Here is a 12,585-nt window from a genome sequence, read left to right as displayed (position 1 = left end):
AGTGATGTAGAGTGAGAGGTGAGTGATGTAGAGTGAGAGGTGAGTGATGTAGAGTGAGAGGTGAGTGATGTAGAGTGAGAGGTGAGTGATGTAGAGTGAGAGGTGAGTGATGTAGAGTGAGAGGTGAGTGATGTAGAGTGAGAGGTCAGTGATGTAGAGTGAGAGGTGAGTGATGTAGAGTGAGAGGTGAGTGATGTAGAGTGAGAGGTGAGTGATGTAGAGTGAGAGGTGAGTGATGTAGAGTGAGAGGTGAGTGATGTAGAGTGAGAGGTGAGTGATGTAGAGTGAGAGGTCAGTGATGTAGAGTGAGAGGTGAGTGATGTAGAGTGAGAGGTCCACTAATTATTTTCTATACTTTGCAACAAGGCAAATGAAGCTGGTTGTCACGACGACGGCGACAGTATCAGGGGAGCTAGTTAGATACAGAACCTTCTCTTCTAAGTCCAACACTCTTGAATGAGAAGAAAATCCTCCAGAGAGTCTTTCGGACGCTCTCGAGACTTGGATGATTTTAGTTGGAAGACGTGAAGCGCTTTAGTTTCAGATGAGGCTCCCGAGGACCGACAAATCCCTCTTTTAAAAAGTGGACTGAGAAGTGAGACCCTTTCAAAAGGATCCTCTCACCACCAATCTCGTGGCTCTGAATCATTCCTCCTCTCACCTGAAAAAGATTTAGAGGTCAAAAGAAAATAAACCTCCATCCAGAACAAAAAAGCTACCTTTTTATTCCTGTCACAAGATTTCTTTATGGAATAATTACCACCTCCTTCCTCCACCTCCATCCTGATGAGCGTGTGACCATAGAAATGGAAGAAGAAAAGAAAACCCGTGATCATCGAGGGGCGTCTTTATTGTGCCAACAATGGATGAATAAAGTTTTATTAACATTTGATCCCGGTTTAGAACTTCCCGCGACATTGACCCGCTGTGAATGTGGCGACGAATCGTGTCGTTTCAACACCGGCTCCGACCCATTCAAGATAAATACCCAGTGAAAAGAAAAATATTCCTCATTTGCACGTGTTGTCGACGGTCGCTCTGTGAATGTGTCGTTTTAAATGTGTGTATCAGAAGTCGGAAGACGGAGCTTCGGAAGTATTTCGAGTGTTACAATGAGCAGTGGTAGAAGTAGCAGTTTATACTTCACCAAAATAGAAATGTTAGCAATCTAGTATTTATTACTTTATCCCATCAGTGTACAATTATTCTGTGTTTTGTAGTTTAATATTTGTACTACTACTCTTGCATGAATGAATTAAGCTTTTTTTTTCCGTAAATATTCAGTTTCAGTGCTCGTACTATATTCTCTGTATTTGTATACAACAAAGTAAATATTGTTATTATAGTATTATTATGGTAGTAATAATGAAGCTAATTTTTCAAGTACTGGTAGATATTGTTGTTTTAGTGTTTAAAACTAGCTTCTTGTCGTGTATTTGTCAGCTTTAGTATTTTTTAGTTTAGCATTTTTGATTAGTAATACATATTTATTTATTTTGTATTTTGATGTTGCAGTTATCCCACAGTATTCACATTTTCATTTATGGGAGTATTTGCAACTGAAAAAGCAGAGGATAATGATAGCGGCTAGCGTGGCGGCACATGAGGTAGACCTTGTTGTACTACTGTACTCTAGTACTGGTCGTAATGGGAGCGATGGAGCAGCGTTGATCTTCCAGAGGTTCACGATGTCGTTCTGAGTCGTGGATCTCAGCGGTGGCTCGCTCAGGTGCTGGCAGGTTGACCACAGAGATGAGGCGGCGCCAGATGGTCCAGATGGCGCCACTACGTTCTGAGTCGCTGGTTCTGAAGCAGTCAAGAGTTCTCTGGATGTTGGCCAGAGGGTTTGGACGGATCTTGTCAGTTTTTTTTTTTCTTTCATCTCTTGTGAGCAGCCGTAGAACTTCATAGTATTTTTGAGAAATAGTACTGTGGTACTATCCCGGTTGTTTAAGGGTAAATGTACTTATCTCTATAGCTTACCTATTGCACCAAAGTATTATATAGTAACAGTACTACCTTATGTTTTATTTCTGTAATTTTTTAGAGACGTATTAAAGTAGTATTTATAAATGTTTTGTTTTTTATGAGTGGTAGAAGATTTGAAGTATTAGTATTGGTATAATTTGAATGAGATGTTTTTGTGTACTTGGACTATCATTTCTATTCAATTCTTGAATTGAGTATTATATGGTCATAGTAGTACTTCTATACTTGTAGTGATTTTTAGATGTTACTACACAGAGTAGGTAGTATATTATGTAGCAGTTGTACTTGAACTGTTCGCAGTAATCAACCAGATGTAGTACTCGTACCAGAGTAACCGTCAGCGAGAAGGATGGCGAGCTCGGACGCCAGCGTGAGCTCGGGCCCCCCGTGGAGACGCAGCATGTTGTCTCTATCTTTGTTAATCGTTCCCAAAATGACGAATGAAAGAGAAGACCAATTAGCGTCCCCCCTCCCTCTCTTTAATTCCTCCCTAATCACTCACTCCCACTCTCCCCCGACCCCTCCCCCTCAAATACTGATTTAATATTTTCACTTTGTTTCTTTCCGGGCTGCTGTGTGTGTGTGCGTGCGTGTGTGTGTGTGTGCATATGCGTGTGTGTGTGTGTGTGTGTGTGTGTGTGTGTGTGTGTGTGTGTGTGTGTGTGTGTGTGTGTGTGTGTGTGTGTGTGTGTGTGTGTGTGTGTGTGTGTGTGTGTGTGTGTGTGTGTGTGTGTGTGTGTGTGTGTGTGTGTGTGTGTGTGTGTGTGTGTGTTTAAAATAACTGCTAATTTAATTATTTTTAGCTCTAGCATTTAAATGACATTATGAACATGGCGGATCACATGACTTTGATAATACTTAAGACTGTGTACATCTTGGAAGGAGCAAGTATGAGTTGTGGCATGAAGTTATGTACATGGTATTTTTGTTGTTATACTAACAATAAAAGATATTAAGTTGTAGTGTTTTTTTAAGGAATATAAGCCTGTGGTGTAGTAGTGGTACGTATTACGACGGTAGTACCACTGTTATTGATAATGTTGCAGTTATTTTATTAGTATTTTATTATTGTTTCTGTATTTGATTGATTTCTTGTTATAGTAGTTAATGTAGACGTGTTAGATTAACATCCATTTGTATTATTTGTTGAGGTATTTTCAAAGTAATTACAATTTGTATTTTAGTAGTTTAACTATTCATACTTTTAGGAGTTTTTTATAGTGTTTATCACATATTTGAAGTGGAACTGATGAGGGATAATTAAGTTGGATTTTATACTACTTTACTTTCATAGTATCAGTACTTGTTGCCAGTGCAGGAGTATAAGAAAAATACAATCTGATCACAATAATAGTACTAACTAACTATCAATATACAAAGTTCTACTGCAGTGATATTTTTTTTTGCGTTGGTATTTAGTATTGAAGCAACATCAGCACTACTTGATTAATGTATCAAGATGCAGTTTAAGTTACAGCTGTGTTCTAGTACTACTTGTAGAATATTGTGTTGTAAGTAAAAGCATAAGTAGTGGATATGGCTTGTGTCTCTGGATTCCATATGCTGCTGTTTGATGCCAGTGTTCGACCAATCAGAGCGCTCGACCTACTTTCCTCCATGATCATGTTGAAATCATGTGACTTTCATGTAACCACAAAAAAACAACTTAAATCCCTGTTTTGTTTGGTTAAGCTGATTCACATCGTCATGAAACTGATTTTAGATCACATTTGTGCGTGCATGTGTTTGTGTGTGTGTGTGTGTGTATGTGTGCGTGTGTGTGTGTGTGTGTGTGCACGCCTCCTTCAGAACTCATCATTGATACTTGAGAGAAAGAAATGAGATAAGATTAAGGATTTGGTTTGTTGAAAAACCGTCAGATTTCATCGACACAAAATGCGTTTAGGTTCTTTGATTCCTGCGTGTGTTTTATCACGCCTTTGGCCAATCATGCATATATTTGTTTTATCCACATATTCTCATTTCTCTGTCTTACACACACACAGACACACACACAATGCCACAAACACACACCCCCACACACACTCACACAAGCACAAACACAAAAATCCAAAAGCATACACAGAAAAAAAACACACACACATAGACACACATCCGCGGACACTCACACCTACACACAAACACACACATAGACAAACACACACACAGACAAACCAAGACACACAAACACACACACATACACACACACACAATCACACACACACTCACAAACACACACACATCTACAAAAGCATACACAGAAAAAAATAACACACACACACAAAGACACACCTACACACGCAAACACACACATAAACAAACACACACACATACATAGACACACATGCATGCACACACAGAGAAACTCAAAAACACAGACAAACCGGCACACACACAGAGTCACTTACACAAGCTTACAAACCCACACACCCTTACACACACACACACACAGACAAACACAAAAAGCCACAGGTAATTATGACATCCAGTAAAAAAGGTTGTTTCCCACATACACCCACACTTCCATATACACGCTCACACACACACACACACACACACACGCTGCCGTCTCCCTTCATATTTACTCAAATCCTTATCGAACAACTCAAATATTTACTGTCTTTAAATACGTTTAATCAGCTGACCTGTCAATCACTTTTTTGTTTGCTCGTCTCGATTTTCTTTACACACAAAAAGTTCAACACACCTGCTGCACAGTGTTTCATTGAGAGGAAGGTCATTTTGTTTTCACCGCAGTATGTTGTTTAGATCTATTGAAAACCAGAGACGCTAACACTAGCATGTTAGCTGCTTATCGACTATACGCCGTCTTTTCCCAAAGAACTTCACAAATACAATATTATTATCATAATTGTTCTCATCATGATTACCTTTGTTGTTTTGTCGACATTTGTCTGCATCCTTGTGTTACTTTTTTGAGGTGGGGATGTGTAAGTTGTGACCACCAAACAACAAAGATTGTGTATAGCTTGTAATTGACAAGCTGAAGATTTTTAAATGTACCAAACTTGGTCTTTAAAATCCCGTCTCACATTTTCACCAGAAATAAACACCGAGTAGATTCAATTGACAACCGTGGCGAGAACAAAGACATCCGGACGTCGCTCAGAAACAGTGTTGTGATCGCAGGGTCTTGTGACGTCGGTCTTCGTTTATCAATGTGATCGAGGACCGGTTATCAGACGGAACCGGAACCACGAAGAGAGTCGACCCACTTTGTGACGCTTTTTCTTTTCTGTGTTATTGACAAGAATCGTTGAAAATTGTTTCAGAACCAGAAAACCTGTGTTGCCAACACTTTAATTTGTTGTGGTGGCAACATGAAAGTATATAAAAATAATGAAATAAATAAAAATAAAACACAATACATTACCTTTAACTAAACAATATTCATGATGATGTTTTAAAAAGTTATTTCTGAATAACCTATGTATTTTTCTTGTGGATATTTGAGGCAACTTTATCTCAATTTTAATTAATTATTGTCATTTAAGTAAGTAAGTAAGTAATTTTTATTTGTATAGCGCTTTTCCAGACCAGGGTCACAAAGCGCTTAAACAATCAAAACAATATTCAATAAAGTATATACTTTAAAGGGCAAGATAAAACTGATAACAAAACAGGAGTTCCAGAAAATCAAGTATTCGTTTTTTTCTTCTCGACACCGTTCTCAACATTTAATGTTTGTCATTTAAAGAGCAACTAATATGTTGATTTAAGTGTGTCTTAAATTGATCTTGGACCTCTAGTGTACTCATCAGTATGTGTCTCTTTGGACAAAACTCTCTTTTAATAAATATATTTACATTAGAAAATGTGCTTAAGCCCCGCCCACTGAAATGCTTCATAGACGACAGCTGCCAGTAGTATATAATGTAATTTAATATAATATACAATAGAATAGACTATATATAGCCTCATATAATATACTTTAAATAAATATACTTACTTGTATATACTTTACAATTTAATTTATTCACGCAACACTTACAAAAGACGAATGAACGTTACAATATAGCTTGTAATAATTTTAACTTCATATTATCTTGACTGTTTTAATACCGCGTTTAAATAATTTTCTCAATATATATATTTTCTAATTAAGGTTCAGTGCCTCATATGCATGCACATTTAACATTTTATTAGTCAATTGACATTATATAGTAACGATTACAACAATGGTCCTTAGAATGAAGACACAACTGCTTAGTGATGACTTTATTGCCTTTGTGTTGGAATTGGAATCAATGATGTGTTCATTGCTGCTATGATCGCAGCTGACCACTAGATGTCAATGTCACTGCTACAGTGTTTTTATTTGAAGCTTCGAAATGTGGTCCGGTACAATCAGGAAAAGCCTCAAAAGCTTCACGAAGCTTCGTTTGCCCATCTGGACTTGAGACCAGCTTTGATACAGAACTAGCATGGATTTGGTTGTGTTAGCGCTGGGTGCTAACACAACCAAACGTGTGTGTGACACACACATATTTTTAATAAGCACCAGATCTGACCTCGAAGACCTTCAAGAATGTAGATGTTGCCATGGAGACACACCTGTAGGATTAGAATCGGCGGCGCCCCCCCCCCACTGCGTCCTCCCGCAGGTCCAGCCCATGTTCGGGTTAATTAGCTATTGATCCGATCTGGTCCGGCAAGAGCTGGAGGTCCCGGTTCCGGCGCGGGCCCGGGTCACGCTGAATCATGAATGCTCATGCAGAACTAAATTTAGCTCAGTGGTCACAAGGAAGACTCCATGTTTCCGACCCCCCCGCACCCCCCCCAGTTGATTATGTGGCTTCCTGTGTGTGTGTGAGTGTGTGTTCTTAATGTAACATGTCTTAACTCCCCGCATTGTCCGCCTGAACACACGTGTTTGTGTGTAGATGTGTGTGTGTTTACCTGTTTTTTTGAGGTGATTGTCTAGATATAGTGTGTGTCTCCGTGTGTTTTATGTGTGTACAATTTTTTTCTGCGCTAATAATTGTGTATGTTTTGACCTGCATTTGTGAGTTTTTACCTTTAACTTGTGTTGTTTGTACTAAACAAAGTGTTTGTATTCATCAACATTTTAATTGTGTATGTGTGTACCTTAGCCTTACATTGTGTGCAAGTTTACAGTTTTGCAAAATCTTGTGCTTGTGTGTGATGGTAAAATGTGTGTGTCATTTTTCTTAGGCTGTACACGCACACAGAGACACACACACACCTAAACACAGAAAAACACACACACAGACAAACAAACGCACACAAAGACTAACACACACAAGCACAAGATTAGGGTTAGCCTGTTAGCATAAAGCACTAACACAACAACAAAAGTGTTTCTTGTGTAATGTGAGGAAATACACATTCTTTAGTTTTCAAGAACAACTCTTTCACCCGAAGTTGTGTACTTTTTAGAAACTTATATCCAGTTTTTGTATACATACACATTTAAATTGTGTAAATGTGTGTGTTGTGTGATGTCTTGATCTTTGTGCATGAGTGTGATGGTGAAATGTGAGTGTCGTTTTCTAGGCTGTTCCTTGAGTGTGTGTGTGTGTACAGGTGTGCGTTCGGCTCACTATGTGTCGAGCTTGTTGCATCACAGAGTAAGTCGTGGCTGTCAGCGTCGCCGGTTCGATTCCCCCACTATTTCCTTGGGTGATCCTGGAATTTCCCAGACTTCCGTGCGGGAGGGAGAAGGTCGGAAGGTTTCCGGGCGGCGTTTCTAAAAGTGTGTCAGTTGTTCTCCTCGGACAAAAGAGCGGCGGCAGGATGAGGACGCAGGAAACTGCTGGATGAGCGACCGAGCAGATTTGTTACAGAGGAACTCGTTGTGCAGTTGTGCGATCGAGTCAACACCACCGTCTCACAACCCGTCGTGTCACAATCTTAAGTTGACAATCTTCAAAAGATTGTGTCTCTGAAGCAGTTGTGTGCGTTTTTTTTTACGTTCTCAACAATGTGTGTGTCCAAACACGGTTGTGTATTTTGTGTTTACATTTTCATGTGCACGGATGTCATTTGCTCTGGGCTGCTGCTGGGGTCTGTGAAGTGAAACGATGTGACACAATGAGATTTCCCTGTGTGTGTGTGTGTGTGTGTGACGAAAGCCCATATGTTCTATTGATTGCATGTGTGTTAGTCACATGTGCGTATAATCATGTCTGTGACAATTATGTGTGTTCCTAATTGTTTCATTCACAATGTATTGAATTAAACAGTTATTGTTTGTGTGTCGAACTAAAATTCTTGGTTGTAAGATTGTCTGAAGTGTGTGTTTATTTTGGGATATTTCAGTTGTTTTTTTGGTGGAGAAGGTATTTTTTGTTTGACCCTTTGGTGTGTGTTTGTGTGTGTGTTGCCGTTTGTTCATGCGTTTGGGCGCTCCTTGTGTTGCTCGCTGACCTACATTCTGTCGCCAGAGAGTTCCGTCTAACCATCTGATCGGCGACCAATCCCGTCGCTCCGTCTCCGCCGACCAATAGAAAGCGTCCCGGTCCTTCCATCCCGCCGCCTCTTTCTTCTTCTTCTCTCTCAAAGTTCAACTTCGTAACTTCCGCCATGACAGAGTCGCCGACGAAGGGTCGGACTGAGATCGTCGTCGAGCGTGATGCCATAACATTATGACCGGCTGGTTAAAACGGCTACGTCCTGGTGGTCAGTGGACCAAAAGAATGTTCGACATTTTACACGGAAGAAGGAGTACGTCTACGTTTGTCGGCGATGTCCATTTTTTTGGGTGAATTTGAATCTAAAGACAATTTCAAATTCACCTCTTAACTGTATACATTTTCCTAAACGTGTTAGCGGCTATACGCTAATGAGGCCTGAAGAAACAAAGTCATAAGACCCCTCGATATCTTCATGTTGGTGTCACATGATACAGTTTCATAAAGTTGTTTTTTTTCTTGCAAAGAGTGTGTGTCTGTGTGTGTGTGTGTGTGTGTGCGCTCATTGTTAACCCTCTGCGCTTTAAAACACACGTTCGTCTTTGTCTCCGTTTCCTATCGTCTTCGGCGTGGATGAGCCGGGGGAGGGGAGGACGGGTGGGGGTGAGAACGAGGGGTCAGGTTGGAAATTGCTGTATGTATTTATGTTTCGCTGTATGTGGTTGCCTAGCAACAGCAACGTGAAGGTATTTACACTTAATAAAAAGTGAGTGACATTAGGCGGCTTTATTAAAGGTAAAGCATTCATTTGCTTTAAGAGACAAGAAGAAAGACGAGGGGGGATGTGTGTGTGTGTGTGTGTGTGTGTGTGTGTGTGTGTGTGTGTGTGTAGGTGCGCATATCTTTTGAGACTAATAACTGTCTGTGTGTGTGTGTGAGTGTCTTTTGTAGGTTTTATGCACCACAATCCCCCACTCTCTTTGTACTTGTGTGTTTTGGAATGTGTGCTGGTGGTTTTTGTGCGTTTCAATCTAAGAAAGTGTGTGACTGCAACTTCCATGTTTTTGTATTTGTTGAAGCAAATGTGGAGAGTTTGTGTTGTTTTGTGCCTATGTGTGTGTGTGTGTGTGTGTGTCCTATCGTTATCTGAATCTGTATTCCCTGCACATTTTAATCTTTTCCCTTTGAGGCGGCGACTCACACATGTCTTTTAAAAACCCGGCGTTTGCTTTGGAAATAACACTCGGATATATTTAAGACATCCTTCAGGAATTGTGTTTGAATGGCTGCTGTGTCTTTTCGTAGAAAAAATTAAACCATTAAAAATACATAAATAAATCTACAAATTATTTAGATAAAACAAATACCTTCACAGAAACTGTAAGTGAATTTAAAAATAAAACACACTCCGCTTTGAAATAAAATTTGGGAAATATATATATGAATAGAAATCGAAATTATTACTAATAATTATGAATTATTGTATTTAATTTAGTTTCTATTCATTTTCTTTTTTACTTCATTCTAATTATCTTGTTTTTTATTATTTAATTTTCATATTCTATCTATCCTGTGTTATGTTTACAACACTGTCAATAATAAAAATGGAGATAATGGCTGATCTGGAAAAAGAGAAAATTTAGTTGGCAAAAACGAAAATAATACAAACCAAAAAACTGCCCGAAGTTTACGTAAAATGTATCAGTCAGAAAATGTAATGGAATTTAAAATATACGTTTAAACCAAAAATAAAAAGCAAACAGGAAACGATTTTAATTCAGATTATCGGAATAAAAACATAATCAATGGGGAAAAAAAGAAAACAAGGGAAACAAACACTAAAAATAAATTAAAATGAATTAATTAAAAAGTAATTTTACAGGTTTGAAGAGAAGGTCAAATCTAAAAAAAAGAAAAATATCTCAGTTGTGCGTCTGGTTGTCGTGACGCTCACGTCCCTCTCGTCTCTCCGCAGGGTTTGAGAGCATCTTGGAAGGCTTGTTGGGACCAGCAGTAGTCCGAGACGTGGTCCTGGTCCGAGGTGAGTCGCCAACAAGGTTCTACAAACTATTTTGTTTCTCAAGATGTTGAATAAATGGTCGAGTGGCTGCCAGACATTCAAGAGCGTTGACTTCAATCAAGCAAACTTCAGCTTCTCTCTCTTCTCTCTTCTCTCTCTTTTTCAACCATTGGTGGTCAGAGCGTGACGACCACAAACTAGAACTTCGGGTTCCTCCAGTTTCTGTCCGTTTTTCTTTTCGAGGTCTCAGTAGAGTGATTGGATTGTGTTACGTTCCAGAAATATCTCCAGTTCTGGGATAAGTTTAAGTGATGTTAAGTCACATGACCACTTGGAGAGTGAGCTCCTCTCAGAAAAAAAACAAGAATCAAATGTTACAAAAATTGCCAGTTAAATAATATTGTATTTAGTAAAGAATAAATATTACAACGTTTTCATTTATTTTTAATCGTCAGCTTCGACAATGATTGTTATTAACTATATTTGCTCTTTTTCATTTATAAAGAAGATCAAATGAGGTAAAATGTATTTTTCCATAAATGTTTATATTTAGAATATGTTCAACCCTTAAGTTCATTCACCTTGACCCACAGTCAACACAAGGGATTAAACAATTACATTTGTTTTGGGCCTTCAGGTCACCTTGACCCAGAGATAACACAAAGGATACCACAAACACATTTGTTTTCTAGGCCTTTGGGTCACATTGACCCAGAGACAACACAAAGGTTAAAAAGGTTTAAAAAAAAAGATTCTTGGGGGGGATTAAAAAAAATACGTGAAGGACAAAAAGAAAATTCCCGCAATAAAAAGCAATAAAAACTGACATGATTGTAAACAAATGTGATGACGTGGACGTGGGACTCTCTACGGTCAGAGGTGGATCCGGGCTCGGGAGACTCGGGACTCGGGCCGACACGTGACCCGCGGCCGCCTGTCAGATGAGATCTTCTGCTCTGAGTGACACAAATCAAACGTGAACGCCGAAGAAAACGCTAACGTCGAAGCGTCTCCGCGCATCAGCGTCTCCCTCTCCTCCGAGTCACAAGTAACCAGGTCAACATGGCGTCCCGCAGTCATGTGACCCTCCCCCACCAACTTGGGGCATATTTAGAATATTTCTGGCTCGTTTAAGTCGGTTCCACTCATGCAGGAAACTCGCCACAGTGTCGGCCGAACCGAACACAACCGTCGAAGGAAATCCCCAGAATCCTCTCTGTCAGCAAAGCAGACCTTTATTGTATCTGATATTTCCTCAGTGACTTCATTCAGAATATATTTCCAATTATATAAAAGGTTTTATTGACATGTGCGTCCTTGATTTTCTGGAACTCCTGTTTTGTTATCAGTTTTATCTTGACCTTTAAAGTATATACTTGATTTATACTTAAATATTGTTTTGATTGTTTAAGCGCTTTGTGACCCTGGTCTAGAAAAGCGCTTTGCAAATAAAAATGACTTACTTACTTACTTACATTCATTGATTACATTTAATTTATAATGTTAATTATTATTATTTATATAATTATATATAGTTATTTTAAAATAAATATGAGTTGAATAAAAGTACTGATTTAAACCATTTAGTGAAATATATCAAAACAAACACATGTTAAAAAAAAAAATTTAAAGGAAAAATTCTTCTTCTTTAAATTTGTAAGATCTTTCGATAAATTGAAAGTTATTAATGTAAAAAAGAGGACATTTGACTTCGAAGAAATCAGTCCCAAAAAAACAGTAAACAGGTTGTAACAGAATATGTAAATAAAAGCAGTAAAGCATTTTATTGTTATAATGACATTATTAATTGTTCCTTTTAAATTGAAAAATATTTTTGTTAAAACTAGCAGAAAAATACAGTTGAATAAAAAATAAAAATAGCAAATAATAGAAATAACGAAACATAACAAATAGATTCAAACTTGGGGGAGGTCGAATAATTACATTTAAAAAAATAAACGACACAGATTTTAAATGTTGTTGTTAAAAACAAAATTAAATTAAAGAAAATAAAACGTATGGAAGAAAAACAAGATAAATTAAGGTAAAAAATAAATAATCAAACAATACAAATTTGAAATACATTATTTTGTAATAATAACACTTATATTATTATACTTTTAATAATAATTAAATGAATGAATATTTGTATTTTATAAATTAGTTTGAAACATTTAAATA

At 38.1% G+C, this 12,585-nt stretch overlaps 1 protein-coding gene across 1 annotated transcript in view; it reads left to right on the top strand.

The window, feature by feature from the left end:
- lcor (ligand dependent nuclear receptor corepressor) overlaps positions 1-12,585 on the top strand; it is a 41,428-nt gene that overhangs the window by 17,594 nt on the left and 11,249 nt on the right. The window contains exon 2 of the mRNA XM_087802376.1: positions 10,360-10,425. Coding sequence (XP_087658502.1) covers positions 10,360-10,425 — 66 coding nt within the window. The remainder of the gene's footprint in view (positions 1-10,359; positions 10,426-12,585) is intronic.

Source organism: Callionymus lyra, chromosome 1, assembly GCF_982586985.1.
Source record: "Callionymus lyra chromosome 1, fCalLyr1.hap1.1, whole genome shotgun sequence".
NCBI classification, from domain to species: Eukaryota; Metazoa; Chordata; class Actinopteri; order Syngnathiformes; family Callionymidae; genus Callionymus; species Callionymus lyra.
Note: the sequence above shows the minus strand (reverse complement) of the source record. Positions and strands in the feature narration are given on the sequence as shown.